Source organism: Mustela nigripes, chromosome 12 (genome assembly GCF_022355385.1).
Source record: "Mustela nigripes isolate SB6536 chromosome 12, MUSNIG.SB6536, whole genome shotgun sequence".
Taxonomy (NCBI): domain Eukaryota; kingdom Metazoa; phylum Chordata; class Mammalia; order Carnivora; family Mustelidae; genus Mustela; species Mustela nigripes.
The window spans coordinates 32,411,313-32,431,129 of NC_081568.1; the positions used below are offsets into that span (position 1 = coordinate 32,411,313).

Genomic DNA, 19,817 nt, shown 5'->3' on the forward strand with positions numbered 1-19,817 from the left:
GGCCAGGTTCAGATACATTTGCAAACTGTTTGCAGGTAATTTGCATAATCCTAGAGAGAAGAAAAAAACTATCTATAGGGTCTTCATTTCAATTTATTAGATTTTTTTCTTCCCACCATCCTCCCCACCCTCCACTTCTTTCCTCCTTTCAATGACAGAGCTCTACTCCGCCAGAGAAGTAAGCCAGTGGCAAGTGAAAAGTTCTGAATTAGAGCAGATGCCTCAGAACAGTTTTTCAAAATGAATTCCGTGGGCTGTTAATAAGTGCTATCTGGAAAAAAAAAATTAAGTGCCTGCACAACATTGCATTAGTTCAATTTAAATAGGATTCTTCACTAAAATGCTTGTTAGTGCCTTTTATATGCTAAAGATTGTGAATATTTTGAGACAGTTTTGTAGATATATAATTTTCAGTACTTTGTTTGATCTTTTTCCCACAAATCCTGCTTCACTAACCCTGTGCTATAGCATAAGTAACCAAAGAGCAGTTCAAGTTATAACTTGCAGAGACCTAGCTGCATGAAACACCACAGGGAGAAAAATGAAAGTCATCTATTCCTTGAGTAGATTTTTCTTCTTGACTACCCAAAGGCTATTCCCTACACAGGTAAAATCAGGGTATGGTTCTTGGCCAAATGCAAAGCAGGCATAATATAGGGAAAAGTGTTCTCCTAAATATAGAATCAGGCAACAGAAGGTAAAGCTGGAAGGGCTATGGGAAGACTCCTTTCATGACCAACGTGTAAAATTTTAGAAATGAAGCTTCCTTCATTAAAGATGTAGTGAGAATAAGGGATATTGGAGTTGGCTGAGTCTCAGACCCCTCTTGCCTCTTCCCCACCTCTAGTAAGTCCTCAGGAATTCCTCAAGATCTGGGGCCTCCGTGGTATGGTCGAGAACAGCAAATTCTTATATGTATATAACTCCCTCATTTTTAAGGGTGTAAGAGAGGTGGTAAGTTGTTATTTACCAAAACATGAACTTTCATAGAAGGTATGTTGTTAAATAGAAAACCTTTTTGGTTTGATGAACACTCTGATGGGACTAGCGGAGACTTAGGGCCAGAAGAGAGGTGAATAATTTGGAAAAATAATCTAGAGTGTGGCATCTCCAAGACAATGTCAGGGTAGGGGAAGAAAAGAGATGAGAAAAGACAAGTGGAAGAGAAGTTTCAGCCGTGAGACCCAAGGATGGGGTTCAAGTCATACACATGTCTCTGGGGTGAGATATCCCAGGCCAGAATATTTGTACTTACAGACAATTCTAAAATGCAATTTTAAATTATCTGTATTATCATAATTATAAAATCTACCCTGTTGCCTCAAATTCTCAATAAAGCCTAAAAATCATTGTGGAAATTGAGCAAGAAGTGAATTTCATGTCTCCGGTTCTACAGGGACGTGGACAAGCCACATGAGACAATCAAATCCATCACTTTATGGAAAATGATGTAATGCGGAAGCAGAAAGGGCTCATATTGTATACATAACTCTAACGGAAGCCTCCCCAGCTCCTCCCTTAAATCCCTGTGTCTTTGTCTCCTGATTCTGTAAAAGTCTGCATCACTTGTTCTACTTCTCAAGAAAAACTTTATCCCTAACTCTTTTCTCCCATCATACCTCATAGCCAAATTGTCATCACAGAATCCTAATTTTTGTTGTGGCATACCATCCCCTTCTGGGGTTTCTCCCTTCCTCAGTGTAGCTTGCATCACCATGCCAAAACAGTGCTAAGCACCTCCTCACTGTCCACTCTCTCCAGTCCTCTGCCTCCATGCTACACCAGTTATCTATCTAAAATGTAGATCGGGTCAAGTCACTATGACATTAAATGCCATTATCTACCTCCCTATTGTTCACAGGATGAGATCTTTATTTTAGCCTGGCTCAATGCTTTCTTGCAAATGTGCTCCTGCTCCACTGAAAGCTTCATCTACCATTCCCTACTCTATGTGCCATACTTCGAGGCCATCCATATCATTTCACCTCCTAACCGCCCCCCCCATCTCCTGTCTTCCCTACAAAGACCTGGAGCAAAATATCCATCCTCTATCTCCTTACCCCAATTCAAAATATCAACTAAAGTTAAAGATAAAAGTCTGATCAGAATTACATTTTACCTTCAGACAATACTTGCATTGTTTAGTACTTGAACTCCAAAGAATAAATGATATGTGCAATTCTGCACGTTGTATCACACTCATGGGAAAGAGCTAGAGATCTTTGGTGATTGCTCACATTGTACAGTTACAAGTAATCACCACTCCAACATATGTGGTTGGGCTTGACAAATGAAATATCCATACTCTGGAGAATGATCCTTGCTTCTGGTATAGAGCAAGGGCTAGAACAGAGAGTGAGAAGAATGGAATTTGCACCTTGTTTCCTCATTCATTGTCCAACTGGCCTCAAGCAAAACATTTCACATCTCTGAACCTCAGTTTTTATCTGTAAGACAACTTCCCAGGTTTTCTGTGCAGATCAAATGGAATTAGATATATAAAAAGAGTCTGTGAGCGGGAGAGAAAAGGCTTTGTAATAAAGTGCTATACAAATGTGAAAAGGAGCGCTATGAAAAGATAACTGGACATGGAGTCAAGATGCATGGTGTTACGTGTTGTTCTGGGTCCTAGAAAAAAATGAAGTTGAAGTCTTAATCCCCTGTACCCATTACTATGGCCCATTTGGAAGTAGGGTGTCGGCAGACATAGTAAGATGATATCATTAGAGTGGGCCCTAATGCAATATGACTGGACTTATAAGAAGACGAAACAGACACACATGGGGAGAATACCCTGTGAAGATACAGGAATAATGAATCTACCTACAAGCTAAGGAACACCAAGGATTGTCAACCATCACCAGAGTTCAAGGGAAGGCATGGAAAAGATTCTACCTCAAAGCCATCAGAAGGAGTGGGCCTTGCTGACTGACACCTTGATTTCAGACTTTTAGTCTCTGAAACTGGGGAGACAGCAAGTTTCTCCTGTTTTAAGCCACCCAGTTTGTGCTATGTTGTGTGGCAACCCTAGAAAACTAATAATACACATGAGTATAAATTTTAGCTCTGTCAGTTACCGGCTTTAAGAATGTGTGTTAAATTCCTTAAGCTTTTCCTCTTATATGTGAGGGACACTTACCTTTCTGTGATAGTCTCTCTGAGGCCACTGGCCACTCCTTTGACCACAGTGCTAGCTTTGGGGGTCAGCACCACCTGAGATATAAAAAACGAGCCCTTCTTTCTTCTCTCCGTGATGGATGCCTGAAGAAACTGGATCAGTTTTTCCGGGTCTGTGGTGTTGGCCCAGGGTGCTGGCATCATCTGCCCCGGCCAGAGAAAGGGCACTTCCAGAGCCACCGGACTGTGGTAGAAGACCAGCACTTGATAGTCTTTCTCCCACAGGTACTTCAGACTAACTTCCTGGGCAAAAATCGCTGGGCACATCTTGTTTCCATAGATGTCTTTCAGCATTTGGACCAGTTTTTCATGGTGATATTTCTGCATCCCATAAAAATGGTTGAAGTCCAAGAATACCACCTCCTTATGGTGATCTGTGAGGAATGCATTAATCTCCTCAAGGCCTTCATTGACTTTGGCACTGAACAAGCCATGAGCAAAGTAGAGTTCATTGTCGGGGTCTCTGGGCTTGGTGGAAATTCGAAGATCGAAATAACGGATCCCAGCTCCTAGTTGACCAGTAAAGTTCATTGTTTGAGTGGCTAACCATTTCCGCATCAGCTTTTTGGCTACAGTTCCAAACACAGAAACAAAATTCTGGACGGTTTCTGGCTGTTCAGGCCCTACTGGTGAGGCTTCGTCAATGTAGAAGCTGAAGGAATCGTGAGATCCTAGAAAAATAACAAGGCATAATGTGGTTATAGTTCAGTCCTTTGTTCTTCCCAACTTCTTTCCCTCTTGCAAAATCCATCTCTCTCCCTTAAATGAATGAAAGGAAATAATAAACAATATTTGCTTAGTTCGGTCTCGGGTCTTGGGAGGGTCCTTTTTATAGTCTATATAGCATGCATAGCACATCAACAGATCTGATTATAACATGATGTTCAAATTCCTTCTGATCAATATTATGAATAAAAATGATCACCTTCTACTTCTGTAAACAAAGAATTTAGTGTACGCATTAGGATTGTCTTTCCATACAGGTGGCATAAGTGACCATTTATAACGTGGGATTTATGGGGATTCACTGGTTCCCAAATACTTTGTCTACTATCTTGTCCTCTCCCTCCACATTTTTAAAAAAATTTTTTTAAAGATTTTATTTATTTATTTATTTACTTGATGGGGGGGGAATCATAAGTAGATAGAGAGGCAGCAGAGAGAGGGGGGAAGCAAGTTCCCTGCCGAGCAGAGATCCTAATGTAGGGCTGGATCCTAGGACCCTGAGATCACGGCCGAAGGCAGAGGCTTAACCCACTGAGCCACCCAGGTGCCCACCCCCCTCTCCCACCATTTTGAGTTGATTTTAACGGTAGATAACTGGTAGATAACTTGTTTCAATGAATGGGCACTTGATCAACATATGAATTGCTACCTCATATTCTCTGGAAAGCACAAGAGGTCCCTATAGAGAAGGGAGAAATAAGCAAGAGCACAGACAGTACGATGTTGATATATTCAACATCACTCCTGACCCTGCATTTGAGCAATTATGAACTCAGATGAGGCAATCACTTTTCACATATTGAATAAACAATTTTTCTTAGAGGTTAACAAAACGAACAGCATTAAAAAATTAACTGTCAGACTATTTTCTTTACAAATATTTCCTCTCAACAGTGAAAGCTCTCTTTGGAGTTGGCTTCCAAATTTGGAAGAATTTCTTCTAGAAAGAACGAGGTCAGCCTATTTAATTATGATTATTTTTTTTTTTTGGCTTTTACAAATACCAGAACTCCAGAAATGTAGCAACAAATGTACATGATTTGCCAGTAAATATAGAAGGCCATTTAAAATACTGTTGGACCTGTGAAGAAAAATTATTTCAAGTTTTAATTTTATTTTTTAAAGTCTCCTTTAATTCTTAGGCACAACCTACTGAACAGGTAAAATGAAATTAATGTATCCTAAATTTTTCTCACATTAGTAAGGGCAGATATCATCATTCCCCATCTGTTACTCAGGCTTCCTCAGACCGTGTTGTCTTACTCCCGATTTAGATCTCTCGAAATGAAAAAACACACACCTGGTTCTGGTTCCTACATTCCTCCCAGTCAACACACACACACACACACACACACACACACACACCCCTTTCCCTTTAGCATCCATCACCTCAGAGCCTTTGCCTGATAAGCTATTTGAAGCCATCCCCCCCTACAGTGGTGCAATATTTATTTTTGTCTATATTCCATATCGACATCAATTTCTATCTCTCTATGTACATCTACCTGTCTATGTCGAACATTAAACAGCCAAGAGGAAACACAAGAATATGAACTGCAGACACCTCTGTAAGTTGTTAGAGAAAATGTTTTGAAAAATACTTTAATACCTTAAAAATGATAACCTTTAAGATTTGGAACAGCTAACTCCTCAGAATTATTAGATTTTTTAAAACAATGCAAAGTAACCCGAAAATACAGAAATGCCATGTTTAATTTAATCTGGTACTATCTGATCTATTTATCTTTAGTACATGGTATGGGGAGAAAATGTCAGCATTTTCTGAATAAGCAGAACTGGCAGTTGGGATCTGGCATTGGCAAATTTTAGCAGGGATATAAATTGTTGCATATCGATTTATTAGTTGCTGTTCAGCCAATTGCTAATATAAATGAAAAAGCTAAACAAACTGTACTGTGGATCAATATACAGAGAAAATAGGTTTAAAGAAAGAAAGAAAAAGGAGAGTTTAAGAAGAGCTATAATCAAATGTTCTAGGATTAAAATAGGTACAAATGAATAAATAAACCTTCAAAATAAGAGCTAATTTACAAAATTAAAAGAAAACACAGAAGTTAATTTCCAAGCACATAAAAAAAAAAAAAGGTGGATGAAAACAATTGTCTACCTCCATCACCTAGTAGAAGACATGACTGGAAGAAAGCAGAAAGGGAACTAAATATGACTAGGTTTCTTTTTCCAGAAATAAATGACTCTTTATTTTCAGTATGACTTTAGTTTCACTGTTCTGACATGTGGCTATATGGCAAATTGGAAAACAAAACAAAACCTAGGAAATTCACCAATTTTGAAAATCCTATGAAAGACATTAGTCTCTAGTTAAATTATCTATTGACATTTCAGGAAAATATAAGATCAAAATAAGACAATGTTAAAAGAAAAATTAGAAACAGCTGTCGGTAGAAACCATTGGTGCCCCCACTAATATTTGTTCTAAGCTAGAAGACTCTGAGGTCCATGTCCAGCATTTGGTGCAGAATGAGGCACCAGATGCAAGCATTACTTGGAGGGAAGAATTAAATCTTCAATCAATACAAAACACTATCTTTGCATTTGGGGATAAAATACGTAATTTAATGTTGGCCAAAAAAGGAGTATCTTCATGGCTTTTGATTTCATTTGGAATAGTAATTTCAACACTTTCACTAAACCATAAAATTTTCTATTTGTTTGAATATAAAACAAAAATATAATAGTATTTTAGTATTTTAGGACTTTCAGTAACAGAAGAAAAGCCTGGCCCCACCCTGGTTCTTTAAAATCAGAGAGCCCTGACCACAAGAGTGTTAAGCGTTATTTCTTCGTTTTTGGCTGCCTCCACAACCTTTCTGCCTTATCTGGTCTAATATTTTGCATCTACACTGGTTCAGTATTCCTGGACTCCTCACCTCTTACTTTTTCTTGTCTATAGCCCCAAACCTTACCCTGGACTTGATACTTAATGCTGCTACCCTGATTCTAAACTTAGCCTCTCAATTTTAGGTTTGATTTGCCTTCTCCACTCCGAGAAGAGCTGGCCACTCCCACTTTGAACCCATAATAACCAAGTTCATTTGCTCTGGCTCTGAATAAATTAACGGAGTAAAAGAGGTCATTTTTCATTTCTTTGAAACAAGCACTTTTATCATTTTCTCCTCAGCCTGCTAAATCGTTCCTTCATTCAGGCAGTAGAAATGCTTCTAAAATAGACCCCAACAACCTGTGCACTCTGGCATTCATTACCCTCCTCCTTAAGCCTCACAGTAGGGGCCCAATCTGGTGACTTGTTTCTAATGAATTAAATAACACAAACATGATGGGATACCACATCTGAGATTAGGTAACAAAAGTTGTGACTTCCATCTTGCTACTCTCTCCCATGCTGGCTTTGATGAAGCACAACACCATGTTGGAGAGACCCATGTGTCGAAGAACTGGGAATGGCCTCCTGCCAATGCAATGACAAGCTAGGACATACGGCCTTCAATCTAATAGCCCTCAAGGATTGGAATCCTGTCAACAGCCAATGGCTAAGCTTGGAAGCACATCCTGCCTGCCCCACAAGGATCCTGATTTGTAGCCTTGTGAGACACCCTAAAGCAGAGAATACAGTTAAGTCTTGCCTGAATTCCTGACCCATAGAAACTACATTATTTTAAGTGATTAAGTTTTGGGATAAATTGTTACACAGCAACAGTTAACTAATACAGGCTATAACAACTCTTTTGCATCAACAAAGGGATTTGAGGCCTATAGACCCAACTACCTAATATAAGAACTTGGAATTTTACTACATATGTAGTGAACATAGCATAACATACAGAGTTAAATCACTAAATTGTACACCTGAAACTAATGTAACATTGTGTCAACTATACTCAAAATGAATGAATAAATAAATAAATAAATACTTGAAATTTCAATGAAGGTAAATTAATTAAAAATGTTCATGTGCAGGGGCTTCTGGGTGGCTCAATCATTTAACTGTCTGACTTCTGATCTGGGTTCAGGTCATGATCTCAGAGTCATAAGATCAAGACCAGAGTCAAGCTCCATGCTGGACATGGGGTCTGCTTGGGATTCTCTCTCCCCCTCTCCCCCTGACCCTTCCTGTCCCCCCACCCCCTGCTCATGTCCTCTCTCTCTAAAAAAAAGTTCATGTTGCATCTCTCTATACTTGAAAGCAAGGCATCAGGTAAGAGAATGAAAAAAACAGAGTTGGTTTCAAGAAGAAAAGGTCTTCTTGAATGTACAAATGGAGTTATTCCATTCTGCATTCTATCATGAATGATCTTTGATGTTATCTGGTCTAACCAACTAGCATGCAACATCCATTTTATTAACTCAAAAATGTAAGGAACCTGTGTGATAAGCTCATTTTATGGTCTCCAGTAGCATTGGACTTAGCTTCTCATCCTATCATGTCATGTGGTAGGACAAATTCTAAAATGGCCCCCAAAACATCCACACCCTGAGTACAGATGCCCTGTTAAATTCCCTTCCCCTTGAGGGTGGTATATATGATGGGATATCATTCTAATGATTATGTTCTAGTATACAGAAAGGGAAAATTTCCTTAGATTAATCAATTGGCTTTGAGTTAACCAAAGAGAGATTATCCTATCCTGGGTGGGCCTGACCTAGGCAGGTAAACCCATAAAACAGAAACAACAAGTAGCAAGAGGGTTCTGTCTGTTTTAGAAAAGCAATGCAGTGCTGTAGAGAGGGTCATATTCTTTGATGGGATTAATACCAAAGTGGTATGAAACTTACTTTAAGTTGAAAACATCTGAATAATCAGCAGCCACAAACAGAAACATTTATCTAAATTTAAACAGAGTTTCTGAAAATACAGCTGCCTGTGACCTCTTCTTGGTTGAGAACAGACTGACCCTAAGCACTAGGAATTATAAATTCAGCTACTCTTTATAACCTTCCACACTGGCCCACTGAAGCCCTGCCAGTCACCCTTTGGCTAAGTTTATTAGTTTAAGTTAATTTGGTTAAGCCTATTCTTCCTAGTTATTTAGTGGGTTACTCATCTCAGAGTGATCCTGCATGTACACTGTGCATGTGGAGATAAACCTTGTCTTTTCTCCTGGTAATCTAATAGCAATTAACTTTCAGACTGCCGATCACGGGACCCAAGCTGGGAAAGGGGAAGTGTTTCTCCTAACCCTGTGGAATCCTGGGCAGCTCCACGTGGAGCTTAAGGACCACAGCCCCACAACTCAAGGAACTAGATTCTACCAGCAAGCAGCAAGCTTGCTACAGGAGCCTCAGCCTCCGATGATGAGATTACAGCCTTGGCCAACACTCAGATTTCAGTCTGGTGTAGTCTGGCCTTCAGATTAAAGTAAGCTGGGTAATGAATGCTGTGCAAAGTGGGTGTTGGGAGACGAGCCTCGAATTCGAGCTCAATCACAAACTCACCATTTAACTGATGGATCATCAGATTGTTAAGCTTTCTGGCCTTTGGTTTCCCCGTTTGCCAAATTAAAATACTCTCCATACCTACTCCGTGGGATTCTTACAAAGAATAAATGAAATCATGTTCACAAAAGTTCCATAAAAAGACTAGAAACCTTAAATTACAGTTATTTTCTTGGGGTTGGCATCCCTAGTCACGAAAACATAGATTCAGTTGTGATCAAGAAAACATTACCTAGATTAATATACATTGGGACAGCTGTGCAAGTTCAGTGGGGAGGGAGGACAAGAAAGGAAATTATTTAAATTGTAGGACTTAGGTTTGTAAATGTTTCTTGAAAACAAGGTTCATCTCTACTATTTGTCTAAGATTTTAGCAGATATTGAGCAATCAAATTTATCCCATTCCCTTGTTGCTTTGAACAGCAACTAAATATTTACATTCTGCCATCTTCTTATACTAAATACTAACCCTCTTGCATTCAGTATATTCCCTTTGTTATCTATACAGGTTCTCCGGGATGGACTTCTGTTTGGTCCCTTGATTTGGCCATAGTTCCATTTCAAATTGTACAAAATTATAATAAACATCAAAGAGAAGGTATCTAGTCAATTTCATCTGTGAACCTTCAGAACAAAAGCCTTCAGAACAAGATGCTAGGGTTGGATGTGCCCATGGGTGTGCAATTCCAATATCTCTATCCTGACCTTAGACTTCAGGCTCTGACTCTATCAGAAGAAGAACCACTCCCCTCCTTGCTCTGCAGAGCACTGAGCTTGCTTGCAAATTCATGGATGGCATGCCACGCTTCCCTCTCCTGGCCCATTTTATTCCTGTCGTTTGGCACAGTGCTGAGGTTTTCAAGACTCCTGCTGTCTGGTAACAGGTTTCTTGCATATTTGATACTTTGATACCTTTTATGATAATAGGGCCAACACTCCAGGAATGAGGAAGCATATGTACCCTCCACCTGTGAACCAAAGGAAAACTGCTGGGTGAGGAACTGAAAGGGCAGATTTCATTTTTGAGGCCCTTTTCTAGGGTGGAGATAGGCAGGGGGAACAATCACTACTTTCTATGGGAAGAGACACAGCTCTGGAGTGAAGTTTACCCTCTTGTCTTCCCTTTGTGAAATTCTTTTTTTTTTTTTTTTAAAGATTTTATTTATTTCTTTGAGAGAGAGACTGCACATGTGTGCTAGTGCAGGAGCGGGGGAGGGGTAGAGGGAGAGGGAGAAAAGCAGGTTCTCTGATGAACAGGGAGTCCAATGCAGGCCTCGATCCCAGGAACCCTGGATCATGACCTGAGCCGAAGGCACACACTTAGCCAACTGAGCCACCCAGGCTCCGTACTTTATGAAATTCTTAACCCTAGTCTTCTTTTATGACCCATGTGTATTCCCTTCACTGTGACAAAGAATTTTTTCACTCATGGTGGCTTTCCTTTCTCCTGAATTCATAGTCCTTTTGGTCTGCAATGTCCCCTCACCAACTAGGAACTTATTTTAGATATTGTTATTAACCCTTAATCATGTTCATTAAATATTTTCTTTTTGTATCTAGCTTTCCACCTGCAAACCCTCCTCTCTACACACACATGTAGGCACACACTATAGGCAGATTATAAACTTCCTAAAAAGAAGAAAAAAACAAAACCCTAAGCCTTATAATTCCGTGTCCACTACCACACCTGATTTTATGCATATAAAACTATTTGAAGTCAATGGGTCAAAATCATTCATACAGGATATTCTGTGAAGGTGAAATAACTAATTTTAATTGTCATTTTTACAGATTAGGCCATTTTTCTTTATCATTTCCCCTCAAATTTCTCAGGATATTAGTGTACACACCCTGGCTCTCTCATCCACTGTGATCTGACTATCACCGTTGCCACTCATTTCAATCCTCTGTGAAATATCATTGATGATGACAACAGAAAACCTTTGAGCCACTTTTGTGACCTCATTCTGAAGTCCTCCCACAGACTCAGCAGGCATTCAGCTAATGGTTATAACTCAGCAACAATTTAATTGTCGAATAAGCAAATGAGTGAATCTTGCTCAGTCTTTCTGGAACATTTGACACAGCTATGCTTCCTTCTTGAACTCTTTTCCTCCTTTGGCTTTTGGGACATGGCTCTTGCCTAGTTTCCCTACACTCTCTGTGATTGTCCTTTCTCAGTCTCCTTCATGACCTTTCATTGTCCTTCCAGTTCCTAAATGAGGTGAGCCAAAGCTCTATTCCAGCTCTACTCAAGCCACCAAAGTGACTCCGTGCTTTTTCCTCAGGTAATCTTATCCACTTCTTTGGCCTCATGCCTTTAATAGATGGACCATGAACTGATACCATATCCTCTGACCTGCATTCCATATCCCCTGACTGCCAAGCAGGCAACTGAATTTCATCCCTTCATGGGAATCTTAAACTTAAAATGTTCCAGGTGACCCTTAGAATCTTCCTCTTCCAAACTGCTCCTTTTCGGGTGCCCCCTAACATAATTATCTTATAATCCTTCTATCTCATTCTTGGGTTAATATTCAATTCTTACCTGCCTCTCAAACCTCATATTTGATCGGTCTTACAGTCCCATTGTATTGGCTTTCAAATCTTCTCTCAGATGGGCTTTCTTCTTCTCCGTTCCAGTGGCCTGGTTTCCTGTTGGGGCCACTGAGATAGCTTTCAGGTATGACTCCCTTGATCCTGGCTACCACCTTCCCACCCTCCTCAAAGGTTTTACCTTGTCTTAGAGAAAAGATACAGTGGATCCCAACTAAATACACTGGTATTCATCAGCAAGTTCCTCTTGCTTTCTGTTCTATTTTCATTCACAGGAATTTTGATTCGGTAACTTTTATCTAAGTGTCTAACTCTTCTAGGGAAATTATCTGCTCTTATAACCCCCTGCAACCCAGACAGAGACTGGAATCTCGTCCCTAAATGCTAGAGTGGTAATGAGAGCCTGGTTATCTGTTGAGTCTGTCTGCCTATTGGTATTCCTTTAATATCCTTCAGTGCGTTCTCCAGAGTACTCATTAGCCAGCTCCATTCCCTGTTACCTCGTACTAAATCCCTACACACAACCTTTTGTGCAGACTTTGGCCTTGAGAGGCCACAAACCTGACTGATGGCATAGGGACATCAGCGCATGATCCTTTTGGCAGGTAGATCGGTAATGCCCATCCCTGATAGTACCTCAAATAAATAAAATCCACTCTTGGTTTCTAACTGTAATGGGGGAGAGAAAATACCCAGATTATGAAGACAACATTAATTCTCAAGTCACTTTTACTTGGTATGGAAGTCAACCAGTTTTTTCCACTGTAAATACGTGATGCTCAATCTGAGAGAAAAAAAAAAACTTTAAAATTAATTAGTTGGCTCTTACTTGACAGCCTATAATTAATCTCATTAATTTACATTTACCCCATTAATTAAACTGATCAGTTACTGGGAGTTTTTTGGAGATAAAGACCAAACCTTGAAAGATAGGATCACTGCTTACTTCCAGCACATAATTGTACCCCAGTGCCCCAGCACACGATCAGGTCTTTGTGGACAATCAAGAGATTTTGCATCAACAGAGATAATGGACAATATGTATCAGAAACCAAAACACTTTTAGAATTGAACAGATAATTAAAAACCACACACTGGTAATACGTATACTTCACCTAACAAAATAAATGTATAGAACATACATTTTCAAATAGTAAATCTGAAATATCTTGCAGAACACTGAGATGAAACCCTTCATAAAAGAGTGATCAAAATAGTCATGCTGTGATTTATCTTTGGCTAAATCTGTATCTTTCATGCTGTGTAACGCCTTCCCCTGCCAGCACACCTCAGAGACAGTGAGCTGAGGTAAAGGAGGTTGGTTTACTCCCCTAAGTCTTTTGATCCAGGATCCCAGATGCTAAATTTGAGAAGCCTTATTACATTGATGCTTCCCAGGAGTACAGAAGCTCAATATTCATCACAATTTCTGTAGAATTGCAGGGCTGTTTCCTTAAACCAATAGATAAACCGACAGCGAATAGCTTAAGAGCGGCAGTGTTCCAATCAAGGGGCTGGAAGAACAGCTTGTTCTAATCGTCACCCTTGGTGAAACTATTAAACCTGCTTCTCATATGAATTTCTTTTTAAGGGCTATCAATAGGGGCTGCCAGAAAAATAATTAAAAGAGACCCCAAGAAACAGAGAAGTTTGAGATTACTGCCTAAGCCAGCCCAGGCATGCGGTCTCCCTTTCCGCGGCATCCATCTGGGCCCTTCTCCCCAGCAGCTGGTCACATGGAATCAAACTCCAAGGTTTTACTGTGTAGACCGTGCTGCTAAGCCAGCACTGACAGCATCACGACCTTCGGCTGGCCGAACTGTGTGAAGCTGGCCTCACACAGTATCGGTGAGGCCAGCTTCTACAAAGGGAAGGTCCTGAGACCAGGAAGAATCTATAACCCAGATGTAAAGATGTAAGAAAGAAATCAGTACATCAGGAGTGTTTGCTGGGTAATTCAAAAGAGCAACAGACCATCTGCTTTCCTACAGACTCAACCAGTGGTGATCTTGACCCCAGAGATATTCGAAAACGTGTGAAAATACTTTGCATTGTCACAACGCAAGGGAGCCACTCCTGGCATCTCAGGGGTAGAAGGTCAGGAACGCTGCTACACGTCCTTCAAGGCACCAAGCGCTCCCACACCAAAGAATCAACCCGCCCAAATGCCGGTAGCAACAACGTTGAGAAAGCCTACGCTGGTGAAAAGCATACAGACAGATGGGGTGGCTTCCAGTGGTGGAAAACAAACACTCCCAATGTCCTGGCTTCATCCATAATACCCACGCTTCCCCACACCCGCACCTCTCCTGCTTGTGTCTCATGGTGCCATTCTACTTTGAATCTGTTTAAATACAGCTGTCACTCTCGAGGCATTGCTTTTGAGTTCGTTTGAAACCCAATAGAATATGTGGCTTTGGCACTCATCTCTAGATTTTTACCTCAAGATTTCTTTCACCGGTTCTGACACGTTCTCAAAGTAATCCGTAGCTCTTTGGGGCCAAGATTAAACCCATGCAGACAGGTCCCTTTTACTCACCGATCTCCATCTCCACTCCAGAAGCTTCTGTGTGGCACGATTTGTCTAGGTCTTATTTAATGGGTTAAAGAAATCAAGCACCTATTGCGTGCAAGACAACATGAAAGTTCTACGTATGGCTGTGAAGAAGTGGAGATGGGTTTGGAAAAATGACAATAACAACACTTACTAAGTCGAAAAAGGGAGAGTGATTTTCCTGTTTCTTTCTTTTTTTTTTTTTCAAGTTTTTTTTTTTTTTAATTCTAGTTAGTTAATATATACTATGATATTAGTTTCAGGTATAGAATTTAGTGATTCAACAATTCCATACAACACCTGGTGCCCATTGCAACACGTGCCCTCCTCAACCCCCATCACCCACTTAGCCCCTCCCCCCCCCCCCCTCCCCTCTGGAAAGCATCAGTTTGTTCTCTATAGTAAAGAGTCTTTTCTTGGTATTTCTTTCTTTTTTCCCCCCCTCTATGTTTGTTTGTTTTGTTTCTTAAATTCCACACAGGAGTGAAATTATGTGGTATTTGTAGTTCTCTGACTTATTTAGCTTAGCATTATACTCTCTAGCTCCATTCATGTCATTGTAAATGGCAAGATTTCATTCTGTTTTATGGCTCAGTAATATTCCATTCTCTCTCTATATATATATCACATCTTCTTTATTCATCCCTCTATTTCTTATGCTCCATCTTCTGCTCTGCTAGGCCAAGTTTTGGTAGGCATTTATTATCTATTGTATGCCATGCACTGTGTCAGGGATATGGAAATAAAACAAGACTCATCTGGGTTCTGTCCTTGTGGAGTTCAGATGAGAGTGAGCCGAAATAGACCAGGAAAGCCACCATTACCATAAAGTATGATGAATGCCATGATAAACTATATATGATACCTTTTGATAAAACAGTAGTTCAGTCCTGAGCTCAACATGATATTTTATAATAATTAATAATCAAAGCTAAAGGGTAAGAACAAAACCCCAAACACATGCCATCATTAAGGCTATACTTTTTCAATGTCAACTCTTAGGTCTCTTGTTAAAATCTAATTATGTTGGTCTGAGATGGGGCATGAGATTCTGCACTTCTAACAAGCTCCCAGGTATTACCAATGTTGTTTCAAGAACCACACTTTGAATAGCAAGGTTTTAAGGTAATATTGGCCTATTCTTGATCAACAACTGCTGGTAAACTGCCTTCTCTCTCCATTTTTCTATGCTTCCTCATCCCTCAGTTCCCTTATCTTCACACGCGCGCACACACACACACACACACACACACTGATGCACACATATGCTTCTGCTTATGTGCTTTCAAAGTTTGGGGAGATGTCATAATTCCTGTGTTGTGGGTTCTTGACTAAGTGTCAAGAACCCTGTCAGGGTGTCTGGGCAGCTCAGTGGGTTTGGCATCTGCCCTCAGCTCAGGTTGTGATCTCGGGGTCCTGGGATCGAGTCCCACATTGGGCTTCTTGCTCAGTGGAGAGCCTGCTTCTCTCTCCCCTTCTGCTGGTCCCCATGCCTGTGCACTTTCTCTCTCTCTCTCTCTCTCTCTCTCTCTCTAAAATGAATAAATTAAAAAATATATAAAAAATACTTTGATGTCTCACAAAGAAGAAAATCTGAACAAATCTTTTTATTAACAAATTTATTGATAATTTTTATAATAAGACATTTTTATAAATTTTCTGAGGTCATTTGTTTTTAATACTCATATGAACACTGGAAATCAATCTGATGTCTTAATTAATAACAAAACACAAGTCCCTGGCCATAAGGAAAAGGCAACAGCAGATCTGAGTCTCGCTCCTCTTATTCTTGAGGCCACAAAGTTGCAATTTCTTCAAATGTCTCTATTTCCAGACTCATAATGGCCACTCTACCAGATGCTGTGATTCAGGGAAAAGGATGAATCAAAGATGACTAAATAAGAAAGATGGGAGGTGGTTTCCATGAAAGAAACGGGGCAAAGATTAGGAAGAAAAATGGCATATTTTGTCAAGAGTCTTGACCTTGCGTATTTTAGCAGAGCCTAAAGGGGAACTCATATATCTGTTAGGCAAATAATCTGGGAGAGAACCAGAAAAAAATAAAAAAAAAGTCATGATCCTTTCGGCAATTTTCTCTGCCTTAACTCCTAAAGGGCCTAGACAGCTCAAGAAGGACCAGACATCCTGGACCTGAGAGAGACATGCTTAATCTAAGAGGCAACAAGAAAATCTGTTTTGCACAGCCCACTGCGTGGTTCTTTCCCCATTCACTGCCCCCTTAGATGCTCCATGAAATTGAAAGAAATTGGGATCCCAGGGTCCCATGGCCCCTTAAGATAGGTCACTCTCCCTTTGCTGGCTGGACTCCAGCTACACTGGGATTCTTTCTGCTTATTGAATATGCTAAGTTCATTCCAACTTAGCCCTTGTGCTCACTATTCCCACTACTTGCAATGCTCAGACCCTAGTTATTTTTAGGGCTGGGATCTTTTTGTTCAAGTCTCAGCTCAATTGCCATCTTTTTAACTAGACCTTCCTACATCTACAGTGTATAACTCATCCAACCTTTCCCTGCTGCCTGTCAGGCTCTATCATAGTATTTATCATCATAGTATTTATCTTCATAGTATTTATCACAAGCTGTAAGTTTCATTTATTTAATTGCTTATTTGCTTATTGTCTATCTCCCCTCACTAGAATTTAATTCCATGAGAATCAGAATCTAACCTGTCTTGCTCCCTACTATATCTCCACTAAAAGGCACAGTAATTAGCACATTAAAGATATTCAATAAATTTGGTGCATGAAATAATCTCTCTCTAAGCCTCAATATCCTATTCTGTAAATAGGACTGATAGTACTATCTACAAATAAAGTTTATAAAGTAAATAATAAGCACCGAACATTGATCACAGAAAATAATAAATGTTAGCTTTTATTATCAATATTAGCTATTATTTCTGCATTACTAACTCTGAGACCTAACTTCTTAGCACACAGCAGAGGCTCACCAACCGTAAGCTGATGAAAGAGAATTTCACCAAAAAGTTATAACCAGTTTGGCTGTCATAAGTTCTTAGAACTACTCCATGAAATATTGCCACAGCATCTAGGGGTGCTATAGATAGATAAGTGTGTTTTAAATTCCTTTCTCTTTTTGATTCCCTGGACCATGAGTCTCCTTTCCTGTACTAGACACAGCAATGCCAACACCCACCTTCACTGGAAGGCTCCGCTCCTTATTTCATTCCGGATTCTTACAAGTGGAGGTCCTCCTCCCAATATCCGGAGTCACAACCCTCAGCTTTCCCTCAATCCAGACCACCTGGAGGGCAGCTTGCTCCATGACCATCTCTTCCCCCAGGAGTACCTGGGACAGGTACTCAGAACTGAGCAGCCACTGAAGGAGAAGCTAAGGAAATTCAGTCACACTCTGGTAACATGCATCCCGAGAGCAAAGAAGTGGGGAAAGGAGAGGTGGTCACCAGACACCCAGCCTAGTCTTGCCCACTCCTATTTAGGAGCTAGTTGTTTAAGATGCTAATGCTAATGTGTTTTTATGTGTTTATTTTTTTTTTAAGATTTTTATTTATTTATTTGACAGACAGAGATCACAAGTAGGCAGAGATGCAGGCAGAGAGAGAGGAAGGGAAGCAGGCTCCCTGCTGAGCAGAGAGCCCAATGTGGGGCTGGATCCCAGGACCCTGAGATCATGACCCAAGCTGAAGGCAGAGGCTTTAACCCACTGAGCCACCAGGCACCCCAAAATGCTAATGTGTTTTTAATGCCACCTCGTCCACTGGTTTCTTCACTAGAACTTCCCTGTACTGGCAGGTCCCAGAGTTGGGGCCAGTTCTGAATGTCTGTAAGCATGGGATCCTCCCTGGTTCCCTGGGCAGACAGAATGAATGGCCCCGGGGAAAGGGAGGGGACAGATTACATAAAACTCAATCCCTAGCACTAAAACCAACTATGCTGAATGAAAAGCATCTCTGTTGTGTTTTCCCTCTAAGAAGAAAACAAATATGATGTAACATGGCAAATAAACAGTCCAATTATTACATTCTCTTAGATTTGAGAGCCAGAAGGCCTCCGAAGCCTGTTTAGCTTTGTTCTTGTGTATCTGGCACTACTGGTTTTCCTTTTATGAATAATGAAAATCTGAAATAACACAACATTACCCTTAATCATGTTTGTGCTACAGAGAGAACATCTCCTTGATATTTAAGCCTTTGATTCTACAATGCCCTCACAAAACATCACTTTTTGCCAACAGCTGGATCTTTTCTTATCAAAGAAGTGTTTGAGGCATGGGGATTTTTTTATTCCTTTGGTCCTTCTTCCAATCTCCTTTTCCCTTCCTCCAGCTTTGGGATTTGAATTCTGCGTACGAAGAGAACTGCACACCCCCTCCTGCTCTCTAAACTCATGTCAGAGCTCAGGTGATGAGGGCTGTCTGTATGTCTCATGCCTGCATACCGACTGGTTGCTAAAATCTAGAATACAGGTACCAGCATTAAATTCAAGAAAATTCTGGATAGTATCACCTTACTGCTACCCAATATTTTGTCTCATAAATCCAAGAGCACACATACAGGCTACACCCAATACAAATACTCCCAAACCACTTTACCCCACTTCCTCTTCTACACCCCAGCATACATGCGGAGTTTTTATTGGCTGCAGAGCAAATGTGACAACATTAAAGGATAGTTTAAAAATATACAAGATACACAAATTTCCTACCTTACGGGAGTTACCCTAGAGAAAACCATCCATTTGCTCATAACCTTTTACTATGCATTCATACACATTCATAGTTTATCTTGTTCAATCAGCATGTACCAAACACATTAGGTCACATCATCAAAGTCTTTTCATAGTCTTTTCCCATCATTATGACATAGTCGTCAAACGTTTAAATGATGCATTATATTGCATGTGCTAACATATTTTAGTAATTCCTCTATTAGCATGCATGTCTAAATTTCCTCTTCTATAAATTATTCTGAAGGGCGCCTTGTCCTATTTTTTTTTTAACAATAAATTCCCAGAAAGTCAGTAGTCTGTGTGTGTGTGTGTGTGTGTGTGTGTGACTTAACACACTCTTTCCTCCTCTACTTTATTCTTCCTGTCTCCTCTCAGAGTTGTGTTGTTCCCTTCAGAGAAGGAAGGGACCTCAAAAGCTCGCTGTGGCAGTCATGGGAGCTGTAAGTGGGGAAAATTACAGCTCTTTTGCTGTTCACTCCTGCTAAAACTATCTTCCGATCTCATACCTGTCTCTGTCTGCCTCCTGCGAGACACACATTTCTTGTTTCAGCCTCCATGCTTCCCATCTCGATTCCCTTCATTTATCTTCGATTTTTGCTAGTCCTTACTTCCAATGTCTAATTACCTCAAAGTTTCCAAG

General features: G+C 40.3%; 1 protein-coding gene across 1 annotated transcript in view; it reads right to left on the reverse strand.

Moving 5' to 3' along the window:
• PLCXD3 (phosphatidylinositol specific phospholipase C X domain containing 3) overlaps nucleotides 1-19,817 on the reverse strand; it is a 175,817-nt gene that overhangs the window by 57,734 nt on the left and 98,266 nt on the right. The window contains exon 2 of the mRNA XM_059417057.1: nucleotides 3,140-3,848. Within this exon, the coding sequence (XP_059273040.1) occupies nucleotides 3,140-3,848 (709 nt within the window). The remainder of the gene's footprint in view (nucleotides 1-3,139; nucleotides 3,849-19,817) is intronic.